Genomic DNA, 21,660 nt, shown 5'->3' on the forward strand with positions numbered 1-21,660 from the left:
GTGGCTATATTACCAATACATACTAATTATGCTTTACAGTTTATGAATTATCGCTAGTCAGATAGCTAGTGGTAGACAACTTTTTGATAGAACACTTGGCATTTTTTTACATTTTATGTTTTTTTTGTACCTAGTTTTTTTTCAAGAAATAAAAACGCCATAAAGGCATAGGCATTATTTTCAGAATGAAATGGATTTACCTAAATATTTAGCACACATAAAATTAGTTACTTATGTAGGTTATATAAGAAGCATAATTAAATAATAAGTTCTTTTTGCATTTGTATCTATGTAAATTAATTTCAATATATTGAATATTTGGAGTACTTCTGAGGCAACTGAACCATGTATGAAGAAAAGTGCGATGCGTTTGAATGCCCCGAAGGCATTTGACGTTCAAATTGCGTATAATAGTGTTTTTCCATTACTGCTCTTTTCCCTGTAATTAATACAAATGTGAAGAAATTTTCGGTTTAGCTTGAAATAGCATAAAAGTAAACAAACTGAAAGCTTTAACAAGTTTTTGTTACGCCATATATCGTTATATCATAATAATAAAATCTGTAGTAATGGAATGGAATTGTGTTTAATTTTGTATTCTTTAGTTCATTTTCCTTAATGGACAAAGCTAATAACGAAATAAACTAAATCATTGTTTCATAAACCTTTTATTTTAACATGAAATTATTCAGGTTTTTTTTGTAGCATTTGCTATTATAATTTGTCACTTAGTGTGTCAATACTGGGGATTCTTTGTACTAATACCTCATTCATGCCTACAAACTTAAACAAACTCAAAGTTAAAACATACAGCTTTAAATAGTTCTTTTTGCTCTTGCTGGAACAGGTATGAGCGTAAGAAAGGCCCGCCAAATTATATACGGTATTCTTGGACACCCTATATAATAAGTACATAGTAAAAGTACAAGCTGCCAAAACTAACCAACAGCCTGGAATTTGATAACAATTAATATGTATAGATCTTGGGCAAAATATAAACTTTAACATTTATAATTCTCTAACCAGCACAGAAATTACATATATATTTGTATTAAGGAAATTGCAGTTAGTAAGTAAAAAATATAGTCAATGTTAGGGACTTAAGAAGTATGTTACCTAGGCACTGGATAAACACTTCGTATTTTTCGGAGATTCCACATTATGTTAGTATTTTACTCTTTAATGTATTTTAAAACCTTATTTTACTTTTTCTGCTATACTTAGCGTTATTTTTTCATCAATTGATTTTAGCAACAATTTATTTTATATATCAATTTCCAAAAACATAATATTCTTTTAACTCCAGTCCAGTTTTTACAATTAGCATCTTATTTTTACTTAATTTACTAATAGTTTATAGTAATTTGTGTAACAAAATAATTTATAGAAACTACAAAAATATAAAATATAATACATAAAAAATTATAACAAAAAATTACAAATTACAAAAAGACTAGAAATACAGCAAACACTGATCGAATTTCTGCCTTGTATAATGCCATAAGATCTATATAGCAACAATTAAATAAAAGGTCTATTTAACAAGATAAAAAGAAAAACAACAAAAGAAAGAAAAATAGTGTAATGCAGAAGAAACAATAAAACATTTGTTTTCCATAGTGAAAATGTATTTAGTACAATTTAATAGTATTGCACTAACAGGAGTGGCATTATTTGTGTCTTAAAATGAATGACATAGATGTAATTCTATGGAAATAGAATTAAATATTACTGAGTAATTTATTCCCATGGATTCTGAAACCAAAGGCTTTTTAGATGAAAAGTTTTGCTTCTGTGGCAATATACCTACTAAAAGACTGCAGATAATGTCTTAATGTTTTATGCATTTGATATTATATAACATTGTGAAAAATTTATAGCCCGCAATCTTTTGCAATATATCTTTCTTTATAATTTATTTCGTACAGAAAAAGAGAGCGCAAGACTAGGTTTTGATAATCTGCTAAAAGTGCTCGTTAATTATATTTATAAAAGTAATAAACTAAAACAAAACGGAATATTTCCAACTAGGCTGCAGGCATGTTGTATTAGAGATGTTTATATTGAAAAAAATATCGATATTTTCGGTAGTGATTATCATCTGTCAAGAACGGCTGGATCGATTTTAATGATTTTAGATTTGTTGGATTCGTTTCTGCCTCGAATAACAGAATACCTATTAAAATACCGGAAAATTCACGGAAAAAATATAGGTACAGAAAATTAATTTTTAAATAAATTAAGTTTAGAACTCCGCCATCGTCCTCAACTATCTCGTAGGCTTATAGCTTATTTGTAATAATTGATGTCCACTGCAAATCAGTGACATACTAGGACATTATAGAGTAGAAATTCTACGAAAAATAGTGCAAAAATAGGTTATTTATCAGATCTAGAAAAAATCAAAATGCAAACAAAAATATACAGGGTGTTTGAAAAAACATATGCCATCGCTCGTGGGGAGATTCCTCATGTTTAAATAAGATTTATTTTTCATATCAACATTACCTAGTCCGATTCTTCTTTGTTTCGTAGCTACAGGGTGTTAAAGTCTTAATAATCTTTCGATTTACCTATTACAATTTTCTTCCAAGTGCTTTTAGCGATTCGAACGAAATTTTGAGGGTAAAAGTTACTATAAGTACTTCATATTTTAATGCTAAAAAAGTGTCGATAAATTCATCAGGGACGTGCATATGGGTTATCACTGGAATATTTAAAAAAAAAACATGTGCGCCACTGACTTTTTTTCTTTTGATATCAAAATTGTGTAGGCCGTTTAATGTCAATTAAATCTTCTCTTGATATTTTGTTGAATTCGGCCTCCTTGATGAGATAAACGCAATTTGATTAATAACAATTAATAAAATTAAAATAAAAATTAAAAAAAATAAATTATATATTTTACCTAATTTATAATTAAATATTATTACTATTAGTCTAAGCTATTGCAATTTCAAATAAAAAATAATGGTATTTAAGATAATTACAATAAACCTAATTTTAAAAATGTTTAACATCCTGTAGCTCTAAAACTAAGCATTTCAAGTTAATGATATTATTTTTTTTAAATTAATCAATTTCAAACAATCAATCTTCGTAGTCCAACGTCATCCAGATACTCGTTAACTGCTCGTACTCGTAACTCGTTACCCCGCGCAACATGGGGCCTGACATTATCATGCATCAGTATTAACAGATTTTCAATGAAAGGAGCAAATGGAACGACAATTTCTTGGATGACTTCCTCAATATAACGGTCGGCATTGAGAGCTTCATTTTCAACTAATTCAAGATTGTAAAAATATCAGTAGTTTATTATCTACAAACTAATACCATAATCATAAAAAACGAATTACAAATTAAAAAGTTATGAAACATCAAATTTAGTCAAAATTTTAGGGTGGCGGAATTTTGTACCTGGGAGTTTGAGTTTATTTCAAAATGTTTCGGGTTACATCTAAAAACAATATCGATGTAAACAATGCCTGCATCTTTGGTTTATTTCTGAAAAATATATCGATGTATTCTGCACATCCCTATACCATATGCACTCCGGTGCATTGCTAAGTAAGTCTGTTGTTAGGTAATCGTCTAAGAACTGGTTTACTTTTTGCCCGGCGACTCTTTGCGATTTCCACTATGTATAGAAATCGAAAGTGAATTCGACTAAAGCCGTACGCGGAAGCCGAAGTTGAAAATTTATTCTCTTTTTGATCCAATAAACGTAGTTATCAATGAATATAGAAGTATAAAATTCTATAGTCTCCCTTCAGTGGGAGACAGACGTGTTTACCAAAGGGAATGTAATCAAAGTGGGTATGTGTACCAAATAGGGTTCAGAACCGGGAAATGCAGGTACCGAAAGTACCAGGAATTCCCGGTTCCTTTAAGACATCAAGAAACCGGGACTCCAATGTAATTTTTAAGCTACCTATATGTTTTCTTTTTTCGCTTGTGTTCTTATTTGTACAATTCATGTTTACTTTCTCATCTATACTAATATATAAAATCCTTAAGTGACTGACTCACTAATTAATCACGATCCTGCTCAAACCACTCAACATACAGGTTGATTCTAGGGTGTAGAGGTTCGATAAGAACGGATTTTTCGAAATTCCAGTTCCAAGGGGGTGAAACCATGGTGAAACCACCCCTCAAATATTACAATATTTTTTATTTAAAAAACGGTCAAGTTTCCGAAAAAACGCTTAAACACGTATATTTTATTTTGTTTTTATACATATTTTAAGATTTTTTAAAAATGTATACAGGGTTTTTCGAAAAATCTGGTCATTGATTAATTACGATATCCTGCTTAAAGCGCTTAACGTAAAAAGCTGATTTTTGGAAAACGGATTGACTGTGGGGTGTAGAGGTTCAATAAGGAAGGGTTTCTCGAATCTCAAATTCCAAGAGAGTGAAAATGCCACTCAAATATTACAATATTAGTTATTTAAAAAACAGTTAGTCTTTCGGGAAAACGCTTGGACACGCATAATTTATTTTGTTTTTTACATATTTTGAAGTTTTTAAAAAATCATACAGGGCGTTCCAAAAAGTTGGGTAATTGATTAACCACGATTCTGCTTAAACTGCTTGACGTAAAAAGCTTATTTTTGGCAAACGGATTTTTCGAAAGTCAAATTCCAACGAGATGAAACTACCCCTCAAATATTACCAAGTTATATAATAATATTGCCATATTGTTTTTTCTAATGCTGACATAAATGTGAAATTTTTTTATCCAGTTTGTATGTTAATGGAAATTCTTGCTTTGCTTTATTATCACCATTACAAATGATTAATTCGACGCGAACAAAGTCGCGGGTACACGCTAGTAACTTAATAATTTGATATTATTTTCATTTGATACTCAATTTTTTATCGGTTTTACTTTTGAGAACCATCCCTTGCTTGCTAATTGACGAACACCACAATCATAGAAAGTAAATATTCTAGTACGGTTCCGGAAACTCTAATTAATACTACCAATTGCGGTAGTATTTTTGGCCATCACAGAACCGGGCCTCGGTAACAATAATTAAAAATATACTTGTTTGTTACGTGAGAAAGTCCTTTGCTACATTCTAATCGTTCCGGCACCAAAGGTAACCCTAGTACCAAAGGGCAGATTGTAGATTGTATGGAACGAAGAAGTTATTTATCGCGACCTTATAGATCTATTATGTCCCCCTTTCTGGAGTTATAACTCAGGGCTTTGGCAAAAGCCAGTATCTGAGACGATTTCACAGAGGTTAGTTCTCCATCTCCGATATCAGCCGTAAACGCGACTGGTTGTCGTCTCGGTGAACTCAGTGATGAGGTGTTCTGGTGTTTCCCCATTTTCCCCACAGAATCTGCATTCCCCGTTGTTTAACTTAAATCTGCAGATGTGTTCATAGAGGAGATAGTGCCCTGTTAAAAATGCTTCTCAAATATGATTTTCTCGGTTGTAAGTCGTGAGAAATTTCTTCGAGTATCTTAGACCGCTGGACGATTTCCATTCCAGGTTACGGATAGAGTCTTCTGGGTTCTTGATCTCTGCTTTAAGTTGGTTTCCACTTGGGAAGCAGAACGGTTCTGATCCATTTAGTAGTAGTGTTCGCTCCTTTTCTAGTTCGATCGTTTGCTTTTTCATTACCTTCTATACCTTGGTCATTTTATTTGCCTAATTCGTTCAGTGAATTCGAATTAATGCTTACTGAGTTGATCGTTTTTAAGGCTGCTTAATTATGGGATTACTTAACTTACAAATAAGAACGGCAAAAGAGACATGGTGAAGGAGAGATGTATAGAGGCCGAAAATCTCAGTCACCTTGGAGACAGTTTCCATCTTCACAAGAAAGTGAAAGAGATAGCTGGGTTACACCATAATAAATCAATAACCCTAATTAAAACTGATGAAAATAAAATTATAACGGAAACCGAAGAACTATTGCAAACTTGGAGAAATTATACCATTAATCTTTTCAACGACGAAAGATCAGAAAACCCTGCAACTGAGATTCCCATGCCATCAGGACCAAGCATATTGGAAAGTGAAATTATTCATGCGATTAGATTAATGAAAAACGACAAAACTCCAGGGCCTGATGATATGTATTCGGAAACGTTCCACTTAATTAATGAACAAAACTTAAAAACTATAGTACAGCTTTTCAATAACATCTATGACACCGGTCACATCCTTGAAGACTGGCTTCGTTCTACGTTTATCACGCTATCCAAGTCAAGTAACGCAACTTCGTGTAAAGAGTATCGTCTTATTAGTCTAATGAGCCACTTTCTTAAGCTCTTTTTACGGGTACTGCATACAAGACTCTACAAAAAAGGTGAGGAAGTAAGTGGAGAAAGTCAATTTGGATTTAAAAACTGCTTTGGTACTAGAGAAGCCATATTCAGTCTTCAAACTTTAGTACAGAATTGCCAAGATCAGAGAAAAGATGTCTTCATGTGCTTTATAGACTATGAAAAGGCGTTCGATAACGTTAAACATAACCTCCTTATATCATACCTCACAGACTTGGGACTTGATGGAAAAGATATAAGGCTCATCAGTAATTTGTATTGGAATCAAAAAAAAAATTGCTGAAATTCGTATACATAGCGTGGGAGTAACAGAAGATTTTGAAATAAAAAAGGGGGTAAGGCAAAGGTGTATTCTATCTCCAATGTTGTTCAATTTATATGTGGAAAGAGCATTCACTGAGTCAATCTCCGATAGTCCCATTGGTTTGAAAATAAATGGTATTCCAATTAATAATATCCGATATGTGGATGACACAGTGATATTGGCAGACAATGCAAATATTCTCCAAATCCTTCTAAATAAGGTAAACAGTGAAAGCCAAAGACAGGGTTTAAACATAAATACTACAAAAACTAAATTTATGGCTGTTACCAGAAACAATATTCCGAACACCAGAATTTACTTAAATGGAGAGGTCATCAAGCAGGTCACACAATTTAAATATTTGGGATGCATGGTTAACGAAACGTGGGATCCGGATCAGGAGATCAAATGCAGGATCGAACAAGCAAGATCGACTTTTCTGAGACTGCGAAGATTTCTCACAGATAGGAATTTGAACTTCGGCCTTAGATACAGAATGGTGAAGTGCTATGTCTGGTCCGTTTTGTTATATGGTGTGGAAGCATGGACACTGAAGGTAGCAACAATAAACCGAATTGAAGCCTTCGAAATGTGGACCCTACGACGAATGCGTAGGGCTACAGACCATTGCAAACTTAATAGGCATCTAAAACTGATGGGCTGAGACGAAGCTCTGTGCAGATTATGTCAATCAGGCGAAGAAATGGTAGAATACATTCAATGTCGATATAACAATCTGGTAAATTACGGTTTTTGTATTAAGTGACAAGTCATTGACAAAGAGCATATTAAGGTCCAGTTTCTAAGTTAATGAGAATGTAACCGAATCTGAAGAGATTGCACTAGAATAGGCCAAAAGTCACCTCAAAGAATCCAATCTAAATGTATATCTTATTTATGATTTAATGTGGTCTTGCAATAATTTGCAATGAAGGGGCGTTGATGACCTTAATTTGCGCTACTGATATCTTAATTTCCTCCTTTGATTTCCCAATTTTATACTAGAAATCGCATAAATTTCCAGCGTGCAGAGCAATGATTCATAGATTCTTAATCACACTAAGTAAAGCAAACGGAACTAAATAATTAGACACAATAAACCATATACATATGCCAAAGTAATTGTACAATAAATGCATAATATATAAATACTATCTACACTTTTGTGGTGGGTCCATTTCTTGAAAAGAATTCTGAAAAGAATATTTTTAATAATCTGTTTATTCTTTTAAAATAAAAATAAATTGTTATTTTTAAATAACTACATTCCAATATATTACCAATAAAAATAAATGAAAATAAAAGAAAGCCAAAATATTTAGCTATTAAGTCTAGTAAGGACATGAAGTTGGCGAGTCATCTACTCGAGTCAGGGGGGTATACACAATAGGAATTTACCTCAAATCCAAGGAGTTATAGAGAAAGAGGGATATATCCTCTATTATAGATCCTGGACAACACTAGTATCAGGTCTAAAGAGAGACCAAGTTAACGTGGTGGAGAAAATGGAAATAGATCCTCCAAATGTCCACCTCACGGGTACCTCAGCCGGAGGCAAGCTCGACTATGAAGGCCACGAAGTGCCAATACCCAACCGTAGAAGGGTGTATACCCTCAGAGGAAGAACATCTGTTCATCTGTCAGAGGAGGATGAAAAATACCCAGTTTTCCCCTAAAACAGGAAAATCCTCTATTACGATGAGTAATAACTCAAGGAAGGGAGACAATTGTGTCTATCTGTCAATTCGCAGAATATCTCAATAGATATTCTGCGAATATCTATTGAGATATTCGCAGTGAATAAACCTCCCTCCCACTCATTCTTCTTCCTAACCCACTATAAACTTTGACTTTTTTTAAATTTATAACTTTTTTTCAATAGTTAGGTTTTAAAGATCTTTTACTTTCAACATTTATAAAGTATATACTCGTATTAGCATTGATTCATTCATACTTTGAGGATTTGATAGTGTAATAGTAGCCTAAAGAAATGGAAAATGTGAAACAGATAATAATGTGAAACGATTTAACGCAAAGGGTGACATGATTCATTTATTCATTATAGGTAAATTAAATGATTAAGCAAAAATAGAATGTCTTTTAGTTCCCAACAAGTTGAACCGTTTTGTTGGCGTAACTAAAAGGTTATATAACATACCCTCATTTTAATACTAAAACATAATTTGTAGTAATAACACCACTGAAAGATTTATTTAAATCAGATCAGATATTGCTACTTCACCATATACAGGGTGATGTTGTGTTGTTTATGGTTTGGGTTGGGTTATATATACCTATATCAGATTTCTTATTAATTATAACTTTATTACTGCAAAAATATTCAATGAATATTCATTTAAAATATTTCAATGAATTTGTGTCCACTCCAATCATGAATGTTCACATTTTTGTTAACATTTTTATTTAATATCAACATTTAATTGTCTACTTACATATTTCAACAAGGTAAAATTTGATACACTAGCATGGTATTTTATATAAAACATTATTTAGTTTCCTGTTCTGGATGATTGTATTGTATGTTCTGTTGTGTATGATTTCAACTAAAATGGGACACCCTGTACAGCCTTACCTACATTTAACCTCTTCTGAGTAAAAATAGGGAAGGAAAAAAATAAAATTAATGCAAAACGCGCCGACATATTTGAATGGTACGACACCAACTGACTAGAGAAAGCAGTTATGTTATACAAAGGAAGAAAATAAATAAGCAATATTTCAAAACACGGCAAGGCTTGTATGTATTAATTCATACAAATACGTTTATTCAACAACTTATGATCGAAAAAGAAAAAAAAATCGTTGCAATGAATGTGGTTACAGATAACTGCTTTTGTCTTGAGTTTTGTTATGTAATGGCTTCAATTTTAATTTTAACTTGCAGGAAGTTCAAGTGCGAGAACAATCAAACAAGAAATCCGCTACGACATTGACATTCCGTTATGCTTTAAAGAATGCATTGTCATTAGGGATGCAAACATCGCAAAAAACATCGATTATTGATACATCGATACAAGCATCGATGTAAAGAAATATCGCCTTGAAATTATCGATGTTTTTATGGCATGAAGTGTTTTAAATTTATATTTCTTTATCTGATAGTTATAAAATAATAATGGGATTCAAAATTGTAAACTTTTTCAAAACCAAACTTTTACTGGTACGTCTTCTACTTTTTCCAGTGTTGTTTTATTTATATGTATTTTCTGTTTACCAGTTTGTGGTACATTACTTTAGTTTTTGCTAAATTTATTTTGAGACCTACTTTATTGCAGGTTGTATTTGGTCAGTTAATTTGTGCTTTAGTTCTTCATTTGTTCCTTGTTGGTCCAGTCCAGTTAGGTTAGGACGGACGATTTCTTCTAGTGTTGCTGTAAGCTGTAAACAGCTTTGGAGGCATTACGTCTCTCTATAAGATGAATTCCTTTGCCAGTTGGGAATTCTGGAGTTGTTTTATATATCATTACTCTTGCTTTGGCTACTTTGTATATATTGGCAAGAATCTCAATAGAACACCTGGTTTCTATCTATTCCTGGTTTTGATAGCGCTTCTATTATTACCTTAGTGCAAAGCATTTTCGAACTCTAAAAGGCTACGTATGGCTAGAGGAAGTTCGAAGTCTTTTGCTCGGCTAATAGTTTCTATTAGTATATGTATTCCTGCAACTCCCAGTGGACGATATGCCAAGAACGTACAACTTTGAGAAACATCTCAATGTAGTATTAAGCAATAAAAAGGATTGGAAGAGAGAAACGTCTGCCCAGCAGTTAAAAGACCATACCATAACTTGGTATACTGATGCTTCCAAAACCAATGCGGGAACAGGGATCATCTTTCGATATCGTAGATTTCTGCCTGTAGGATGCTAGGGTAAGTGTCCATTGGTTCGGAGTATTTAGTTCTCGACCCAAATACTCCGAACCAATGGACACTTACCCTAGCATCCTACAGGCAGAAATCTACGATATCGAAAGATGCGTACAACTTATCTTAAATAGAAACTATCGGAAACAAGAAATAGCCATCTTATCTGATAGTCAAACAAGGTTAAAAGCGATCAACTCAGTATCAATCAATTCGAAATTGGTCAAAGAATGCATAGAGAAGCTGAATAAATTAGGCAAAGAAAACAAAGTCCTCCTACTCTGGGTGCTTGCTCACCAAGGGATAGAAGGAAATGAAAAAGCAAATGATCTAGCTAGAAAAGGAGCGAACACTCCACTAACTGGACCAGAACCGTTCTGCTTTCCAAGTGGTACCCAATTCAAGGCGGGACTCAAGAACTTGGAAGACTCCATCCGCAACCTGGAATGGGAATCTTGCAACGGTCTAAGACATTCGAAAAAGTTTCTGAGGGCTTACGATCAAGAAAAATCAAAGATCTTCCTGGGTTTAAGTAAGAACAATATTCGGATTTTCACGGGGTTTTTAACAGGACACTGTCCCTCAATGAACACCTCAGTAGATTGAAACTAAGAAGAAACGGCGAATGCAGATTCTGTGGGGAACATGGGGAAACAACAGTACACCTCATCACTGAGTGCGCCGAGACGACAACCATTCGTGCCATGAACTTTGGTACGACTGATATTGGAGATGGAGAACTACCCTCTATAAAACCGTACCAGATACTGGCTTTTGTCAAAGCCCTGGGACTGTATGATGAGTTATAACTTAAGAAAGGGGGACACAATAGATCTGTAAGGTCCTAGAGATTAACCCCCCCTCCCCTCCCACTCCTTCTAAATTCATTCTAGTATATGTATGTGATCAATTGGTGATTCAGTTAGTTTATAGCATTATTTTACCTATCAGATTAATAGTGTTAATCTGGTGTCATTCAATAATATTGTTTCACACTTTCCTTGAAGTGAACGGAGTTCTTAAAAATGCCCAACCTTTAAAATATATGGCTCTGTTTCTTCAAAAATAATCGATGTAAAGTCGTTATAAATCGTTAAAAAAATATCGATACATGGATAGTTTGCATTAGTAAAATATCGATAGTAAACCTCGATGTTTTGCTACTTAAACATCGATGTTTCAGAAATATCGATGTATTATTTGCATCCCTAATAAAGTCATCGATTTAATGCATTGATGAATATTGTATATTTTTAATCCTTTTCTAGAGCAAAAAAATCATAATGTTTAACCAATACCAACCATTTCTCGAGGTAAAAACCGAATACACCCAGTATTCTGTTCTCAATAACTCAATAAATATACTAAAGTCGCGTTAGTTACACCATTATTTATTACAGTCAAGAACCGCTGGAACGATTTTAATTGTCTCTAATTTATTGGATTTGTCTCCGCTCCGAATAGCAAAATAACTATTAAAATATTGGAAAAAATCAAGAAAAAAAATTGGGAATATAATTTTTAAATAACTAGGTCTGGAACTCGGCCATCTTCCACAATTGACAGCTCACATCATGCACGCTTATGGCTTAATTCTAATAATTGATATTCATTGCAAATCAGTGACATACTGTAGAATGTAAAATAGAAGGCCAACGGAAAATAGTGCAAAAATAAGATATTCAGATCTAGATACCAGATCATTCGGTCAATCAGTCATCCGAACCACCAAGATTAACAAAAAAACTCTCACTTCATTTCAGTCAGCTAATATTTTTTATACCGATCCCGTCATCGACTGCGTGGTCTGGATTTTAATATGTAAGACAGTGATATAGACATCTTAATGACAAATCAAATGTGTTAAAAAGAGATAATAAAAGTTGGGTTGATACATTTCTTCTATGCGGTATTGCCAGATTTTTCATCAAAATTTCAAGCCGCCGCCGCCGCCGCCGCACAAGTAGTCGTTTACGAAAAGTGTAGCATCTAGGTTTGCAACTTTATTTATCCCAGTTAGATACTCATTTTACTACAGCTGTAATAGATTATTTATAGCTTATACAGACCGGACCACCGTAGTAGTAACATAGGCAGAACCGGACGAATTAGCGTATACCCGTCCGCCGGATAAAAAGCAGGCGAAAAAATGCGATAAAATAAAAATAAGTAGATATGCGATAAGAATGTTTCAGAATTTGTATTTATTCGTGTTTTAATAGCCAAAACAAATACGTAGATTCTCGCGACAGTTCTCGTGTAAAATTTATTTAAGTAAAATAATGGATGTTTACGAAGTTCGTGAGAAAATTCAAATTGTAAAATGGTATTTCCAAAATAGGTCTTATCGGGATATACAAACAATTTTTCCACAAGCTTTTGTAGACAGGCCAATTCCATCTTTACCTACTGTATCAAGAGTTATTAATAATTCTGAAACACATGGGTTCGTGTTCCCACAAAAACAAAAAAAGCCTGATGTGTTGATTAATGAAGAACAGGAGTTAAAGCAAGTGTTCATTTGTGCTACCGCGGATCAAAATCCCACGTTTTCAAGTAATCAAATTGCTGAGGTGGTTGTCCTGCCCACAATGCCCGTATTGTTCACGAATATTTGAACAATACTTTTCCCAACCGTTTAATTAGTGGATATGGAACTATTTTGTGGCCCGCTAGATCACCAGATCTTTCTCCCAATGACTTATTTTTGTGGGGTTATGTAAAATCCAAAGTGTATGGTCATAATAGGGCTAATAATCTGGATGAGCTTCAAGTAAAAATACGGGAGGTTTTCCAAACTATCAGCCCTAATATGTTAGCCAATGTCAGACGGGGATTTTACGACCGCCTAGGCTTCTGTCTAGCACAAAAAAATGTCCTTTTGAACACTTGTTATAACTTTTTTTTTTATTTAGAGTAATATTTTAGTTTTTTTTTGGGTTTAGAGAACTTAGTTATTTTTAGTTTTGGCTTGTAAACACACTCAAATAATAAATATTTAAGTATTTTCATTTTAAATGTTACCTTAAGTGAAGGTAAGCACTTAAAATGAAAATAATAAATACTCGGCACTCCTCGAGTCGTATTCCTAGTCTGTCATGACCGACCCATCCAAGCACAACTGCAACTGCAAAGCACAACTGCAACCTTGCCAGCCGACTAGCCGGCAGTGAATCTCGAATACGAACGCAAAACGGGTAAACGTAAATTCGTCCGGCAACTTGCTATGTTACTAGTAGTCTTCTCTGTATATACCGTATGATCGAATAAAAACGGCGTCAGCGATGGCTATGAAATGAAGATCGCTGTCATTTTATATGTAAAATTATATGGGAAATGTCATCGATGTTCATTTCCAAGCCAACTGGACGCCGTTTTTTTTTTCGATCATACGGTATTATCTTCATTTCAGTAGTATACATGAAAGTTTTTAAATTAATTTATTTTTTCCTATCACATTTTCCTACACACAAAAAAACCGGCAACACTGTATGCCGCTTTTTATTTTGTCTCTCTGTCTGTCGACCGGTCATTTATATTTATCTCTGTCGCATGCATTAAAATACAGACCACTCAGATGAAGTGACCAGTATGGTATACAAATTACATAATAGTTTATCATAAAAAGTTACGATTTTTGTTTTAAAAAAATGGCTTGCGTGGTTATTACGTCCTACAATTTTTCATTCAAATTATTCAACTTAATTTTAGATTTTCTATAAAAATAAGATCCGTTGTAGTAGTGGTTAGTTCAAAAAATAATGTTAAGTAGTGTTTCCCTGCTTAACATTCCCTAAGACTTTTCTATTTAAGATTTTTTCGCAGTTGTCAAAACAAACGAGATAATGTGTTTTATTTATGAAAAATGACACTCTGATTAAAATGACATATCATATGTCAACTTTTGACAAACTCGTTGAAAAAAAAATTGTATTTTAAATTTCAATCCTAAATCCTAAATCCTAAATTATATTATTTCACTTTTTTCAAATAGAATAGGCTCATATGCGGAAAAGGCATTTTTTACGAATAATTTGGTACCACACAATTGGTATTTCGATTCAAATTGTCGTTATGGACCACATGTTAAAATTTCAAATATACCATATTCAAAAATGTCAAAGTTAACATATGATACTGTATGATCTAAAAAAAAACGGCGACCATTTGGCTTGGAAATAACGATCGATGACATTCCCCATATAATTTTACATATAAAATGACAGCGATTTTCATTTCACAGCCATCGCCGACGCTGTTTTTTTTTCGATCAGAATGTATGTCATTTTCTATCAAATAACGTCAAAAAATACCGAGGGTATCATTTCAAAAATCAAAAGTTGTAGTCATTTCCGGTGAAACAGGAAGTAAGCGAAAACAGTTGAATACGTCAATCAATCCTGATCCACTTTTGAAAAATATCCGGTATATAGTTGTTTGATATCTATTTCTTTTTCAAAATACACAAACGTATTATAACAAGTTTATAGAAACTTACTTTTTAATGCCCAATATTTCTCTTGCCGCAAGTTCTTAACATAAATCTCCATGTGCTTCTTACAGACGACATTCTCCAATTTTTCCGTTCTTCTCAGCCACTGGTACTGATCGAACAGGTGCCAAATAGACACTAACTCATCACCCGTTCCCAGCTCCCCATTCCTATCACCCAAAACCTGAGACGCATTCGACAATTCGCCAAAAGATCCCCTCACTAAACACAACACTAGAAGAATTTTATAAAAGAAAGTACTAAAGAACATGATTAAATTCGAATTAATTTAGTCTATTTCACTATCATTTTGTATACGGTACTGTACCCAAACCCTGGTGGCAGTTCATTAGGTACTAAATGCAAGAACCAAACTGCACCGCGCCATGCACTGCATGGTCACTTTCCTTTTCTTTAAAATGAATAGTTAGTTAGTAAGTAAACACACATATCGGTGCATATTGCAGTATTTGCAGTCTCTTTTTCTTATCTGTGCAGTTGCAATTAGTCAGACGCAATTTTTTTGTTATAGTTTCGTTGAGTTGGCCAGGGACTCGATAGACTTTTGTTTAAAATAGATTTGTCTTGCTGGTTAGAGTGGTTGCATGGACATTCAAGGTTGATTGAGCAATAGATAGCAAATTGTTTAAATTATCTGTTTCGATCAAGGGTAGATAAAGCTTGAGGCGGTTTAGTCTGCTAGAAATAGTAAAAATAGTGCAATAAGTCATGCAGTTGTATTTTACTGTTTTAGTACTTTAGGAATGTGTCAATGAATTGTCAAGAAAGTTTTTTAACTGCTGGCACTACTTTCTGTAACTTTAATGGTGACATAGAGTCTCACAGACATCATCATATAAAATGTCTTCTTTTAAAACAAAGCTAATTTTCTGTGGTATTTTTTTCTAATGTAAAACTAGTATTCATTTTTTTCTTTTTAAGGCATTGTTAGGTATACATGGTGCCCCAATATTCTATGGACTACTTCATATTTTTCGAATCAAAATAAGTTCATTGGGCACAATTTACCTCTATACAAAAATGCTTCGTTTATCCGTTAGAGAGCACCAAACTTAAAAAATAAAGATCAGATATTATATGAACCGTTATCCCCATTTGAATGAGATTTTGGGTGTCTATGTTTTGATGTTATTCACGTGAGCCACTTTGGGAATCACTGCTCTAAAATAACAATATGCAGCTAAAAGAACTTAAAACTGGATATTGATTTAATTTTGATGATTTAATTGCTTTATCTTTAGCCTTTAATAAAATTACTTTTCTTAAGTAATCAACAGCAACTAAAATGTATATGATAAAGGAATGCATAGAATAGAATTCCAATATGAAAGTACTTAGAAGGAACAGACTCGGAAGCAAAAACAGAATTTACCAACTGAAAGATTCGGAAGGCCACCTAGTCTCGACCACAGATTCAATGCTGACGGTGATTGAAAAGTTCTATACAACACTATACAGCAAGCAAATAACAACGATCAGCGAACCCACTAGACCCCCAGTCATTAATGTTAACTCCGAGGAAATTCCTGAAATAGACGTAGAAGAAATAAGGAAGGCCCTGTCCCAAATGAAAAATAACACCGTGAGAAAACAGAGTAACAACCGAAATGTTCAGATCTGGTGGACAATTTCTACTGCAGAAGATGACGGAAATTTTTAATAGATGCATTATGGAACAAAGAATACCAGAGCTATGGCAAAACGCAACAATCACTCTCATTCACAAAAAGGGTGATAACTCCAGACCAGCTCTCGCACTTCTACAAAATATTCACAAAGGTTCTGACAAATCGCCTGTCAAATAAATTCGACTTCTATCAACCCCCGGAACAGGCAGGGTTTAGAAGTGGATATAGTACTGTGGATCACCTTCAGGCAGTCCGCACTCTCATAGAGAAAAGCACCGAATACAACTTCCCTATATATGTCGCCTTTGTGGATTATGAGAAGGCTTTCGACTCTATAGAGCTACACGCCATCCTCGATGCCCTACAAAATGCCAGAATAGACTACAGATACTCGGGCATAATATCATCTATTTACAAATCAGCTACAATGACTATCAAACTGGATGACATAAATATCACAAATAATATTAAAATGGAAAGAGGAGTCCGACAGGGAGATACTATTTGATACTGGCCCTGGAGGACGTATTTAAGAAGCTGAACTGGGACAAGAAGGGTATTAAGGTGGATGGTGGGATGCTTAACCACTTGCGCTTCGCTAATGATGTCGTTGTCCTGGCCTCATCGTTGGAAGAACTTCAAACAATGCTCGAACAACTTCACCACACATCTGCGCAAGTAGGTTTAAAAATGAATTTGTCTAAAACTAAAACCCTAAATGAAAATGAAGAGCAAGTTAATGTTAATGGACAAAGGATTGAGAACGTTAAAGAGTATATATATCTAGGTCATGCCATAAAATTCGGCAAGGAAAATCAAACAACCGAAATTTCTTGAAGGATCAAACTCGGATGGGCAGCTTTTGGTAAACTTAACTTTATATTCAAAAGCAAAATCCCAAATAGCCTAAAAAGAGACGTTTACAACAAATGCGTCTTGCCTGTCATGACCTATGGTTTGAAGACTATGACGATGACGGCACGAAGTGTGAACAGGTTGCGAGTGAGCCAAAGAGCTATGGAAAGAGCCATGATGGGTATCAGTCTTCGCGACCACATTAGAAATGAAGACATTCGCCGACAGACGAGGATAACGGACATCGTAGAGAGGATAGCTAACTCTAAATGGTCTTGGGCAGGACACTTGGCCAGACAGTCCGAGGAAAGATGGGCAAAAAGACTTCTTTGCTGGAGGCCACGCCTAGCAAAACGCCCAGTCGGCCGACCTCCTAAAAGATGGACTGATAATATCCAAACCGTAGCCGGTAAGAACTGGATGAGGAGAGCACAGAATCGAAACGAGTGGAAGAAACTGAGAGAGGCCTACATTCTGCAGTGGACGAGTAATGGCTGAGAAGAGAGAACTAAAATGTTCCTTCTCTTGCTGCTTCCTATCTCCTTACTGAGAGAAATAAGAAATAAATTATAATTATTTACCAAGAAACACTTTTTACGTAAAAAATTACGAAAACGTACATCTTTTCACTCAGTAGTTTTATACGGGTATGGCCGAAAAGTGATTACTCTTTAATAGAGTTAAAACACATGTAGATGGCGCCCCATACAAATAGGAGCCATATTGAGATAAAAATCAAATTTCTCATGTCAAAAAACTCGCAGGCACCATTTACATCCAAATATTGACGTTACTTCAGAAATTATTTGGAAAAAATCGAAATAAAAATGAAACTTCTACACTTTGTATCTCCGAAAGTAAGCATTTTAGGACATACATTTATACGAACTTTTTTACTTATTTTTATCTGCAGAATATGCAGCCGAAGTTTCCGGAATACAGTTCGGACCACCCTGTATATGGTTTTAATTTCAAACTACAACTACATTTTCTCTAAAACGGTATGGAAATTTCAAAAAGTATAAACGGGATTAACTCCCCGAGATTATTAATTTTAGAACTAGCAAAAAATGTAATGAAGAATACTTTTTTTCAAAATGTCAATAATAAAAAAGTGTCCCCTCTTGTAAGAATAATTTAATCCGGAGACATACTGTATACACTATAATCACAAAATACCTCTTGTCTCTAATTATAATTCACACTTGGTAGATAGGTACAAAAAAGGTACCTATTATTAAATGGCGAATATGACTAGGCAAAAATTATACACAACATGTACCGTACAAACAAAGGTATACCTACACATTTAATCATTCGCTTTTACTAACAATAATTAAAGAAAGAAATTGAAAAATGCATAATTTGTCAACTCTTGTGACCTGTATAGGGTGATTAAAAAATCGGCGGTCTGAGCTAATACCATAAAAACAAAAATACAAATGTTGGTTGGCCTTTAGGAACTGGTAAAGATAAATTACCTTCGCCCTTTTCGAAAAATGGCGCATGGCATCATCAATACTGTTTTTTCGACAACGATATCATTTTTTTGTCATTATCGGAAGCATAATGATCGCCTCATAATATAATTCAAGCTTCATTAAAATGAAACGAAAAATATCAATAAATAATATATTAGAGAAACCAGAGATTTTAGGAGATACAAGATAAGTTAACGAAATGCTTACCTATTTTTTGTAAGTCCATCGCTTCACAACTGCCTCCCATCTTCAAATTCTTGCAAGAAGGAACATCCAACATAGTTTTAACCTAAAATATTAAATAAACATTAGTTTTTTGAAGATAATATACTCATATAAAATCTTAAGAAAAGGTAACAAAAAAGGTTAAAAAATATTATAAAGTAATAATTGCTGTTCTCACCGTAGCGAGTAGCGATTTCAAAAACCAAAATAATTTGGCAGCTGCTACTAATATCTTAAAATTTCATCTTTTATTCTTATCCATGCCCATATATTTATATCTTTTTTCCATTTTCCAAGATTTTCTTGACTTTATGGTGAAGGTCTGGACTTTATGGTGAATTCAGATTTCCGATAAATATTCCGTAGAAGGTTTGATACAAAAAAGAAAAAAGTATTAGTATTGATATAATGACAATAAAAATACAAATATAATTATAAACTAGAATTTTGTCTTATAATAATAAATATTATGGTTTACCAAAATAACTCACAAATTTGCCACATATTTATACGTTTTTTTTTCATAAAATAATTTCTTACTTAGACATCCAATATATTTTATTTGTACACTTCAGTTTCGATGCCGATGATTTTATCTAAAAAATAAAAAAAAAATATTTTAAAATCTAGAAAAGTATGAAGCTGTAAGAAGATACTTTTTTACCTGTAGCAAACACTTTGGGTATATCGCGTCTCTCTATCTTACCTGTAGTATATATCACTTTATATTTTTTACACTCAATATTTTTTTTCACATTCAAAATCACTCAACACTACCCTCCCAAAAATTGCACATATAGCGCCCTGAAAAAAAAAGGATATGCAACAACCAATCCATAATACCTACAGTGCAGCTCATACAGAGAACGTTAGTCCCTGAAGAGCTTGGAGCTGAAAAAATTGAAACACTGAACATGAGCCAAGGTAAACATGTAAGACATTCAGATAACCTTAAAGATATCTACAAAAAATGACCCTACTGTGGTTCCTTGGAGACTCATACAATGACTGATAGTACTGGAGCATCTTGAACTACTGCTGTAAAAAAATAGTAACAAAAAAAAAGACTTCCATATATATATATATAGAGATTGTATAGACCTCAATTTAGCTCCGACCTGTTGTATACAGCTTCAAACAAAGTATATCTTCAACCAGCGCGAACCTGTAAGACACAAGAACCCTACAAAAATCATCTGAAAATGTCGACTCAAACTGGAAGCTAATAGAAGCTATCAGTCTTTGTAGAGCGCCAAGACCTACTCTTGTAAGAAAATAAACCAGACTTAGATATGACCCTGCTAAGTTTTGGACCTCAAAAATTTAAACTTGAACTAATAGCGACATCAAAAAGTCCTAAAAATTTCTACTGCGCTACTAAAAAACTCGATTCCTTTTTTCTAGGCCCTAGAATCATATCTGAACTTGAATTGAAAATACAAAAATAAGTTTAAAACATTTGGACTATTTGTATTGAAAATTTAGTTATTGAAATGCTTAGATATTGGTATGCGTTTACTCTAAAGTACTAATAAGTAAAAAAAAGTGAGTTAAGAAATTAGGAAGTTATAGTGAGTTACCTACACCTACACGTTTAATTTAAGAAAATAAAAATTTCATTCTCTAGATTTCAATTTGACTAAGATAATATAAAGAATGATATTAATTATAGTCAATAAAAGGTTTTTGTTTAATAGTTTAAATAAGCAGAATCCCAAATAACCTTAAAAAGAAAACACTAAAACAATAAAGGATTTGGAATCCTCATTATCTTAGCACCCTCGATTCAACATTACAGAGACTAGAATAGGATGACTATTCTATTAAATTTAGTTTAAAATTACAGAAAATACTAATACTAATAGTGACCTAGAAAGTCATAAAAATATCTACTGCACAACTTAAAAAACTTGATTCCTTTTTTCTGGGGCCTAGAATTATATCTGAACTTGAATTGAAAATATAAAAATAGATTTAGAAAATTTAGACTATTTGTATTAAACATTTAGTTATCGAAATGCTAGATATTGACATGCGTTTACTCTAAAATAGTAATAATTAAATAAAAGTGAGTTAAAAAAATTTAGAAGTTAAAGAAAATTACCTACACCTACATATGTTTAAGAAAATAAAAATAACTATTAGAGGTTTTCTAGATTTTAATATGACTTACATAATATGAACAGAGCTATAAGAACATCAAATACATTCTGAAGAAAAACCGATAGACTTAACAACCCAATAAAAAGACAGATAGACATAACAACCCAATGGATCTCTGCTGCTTTCGAGAGAAAAGCGTGTTCTTTGCTTCTGTGAAGAACCTCCACAGAGGACGTTAGCCCCTGCAGAAGTCAACCCAACGTGCTTCTGTGAGGACGCTCATACAGGGGACTTTAGCCCCGGTAGAGGTCGACTCGACACTCTGCTTCGCTTCTGTGAGGGGCCCCACAGGT

The 21,660-nt window shown here is 33.6% G+C and overlaps 1 protein-coding gene across 1 annotated transcript in view; it reads right to left on the reverse strand.

Annotated features, from left to right (window-relative positions):
• LOC115879182 (nose resistant to fluoxetine protein 6-like) overlaps positions 1-15,381 on the reverse strand; it is a 51,234-nt gene extending 35,853 nt beyond the window's left edge. Inside the window, 1 exon segment of the mRNA XM_030895874.1 lies at positions 15,001-15,381. Coding sequence (XP_030751734.1) covers positions 15,001-15,265 — 265 coding nt within the window. The 5' untranslated portion in view covers positions 15,266-15,381.
• Between the last annotated feature and the right edge of the window lie 6,279 nt (positions 15,382-21,660).

Source organism: Sitophilus oryzae, unplaced genomic scaffold (genome assembly GCF_002938485.1).
Source record: "Sitophilus oryzae breed Bouriz unplaced genomic scaffold, Soryzae_2.0 scaffold_1576_pilon_pilon, whole genome shotgun sequence".
NCBI classification, from domain to species: Eukaryota; Metazoa; Arthropoda; class Insecta; order Coleoptera; family Curculionidae; genus Sitophilus; species Sitophilus oryzae.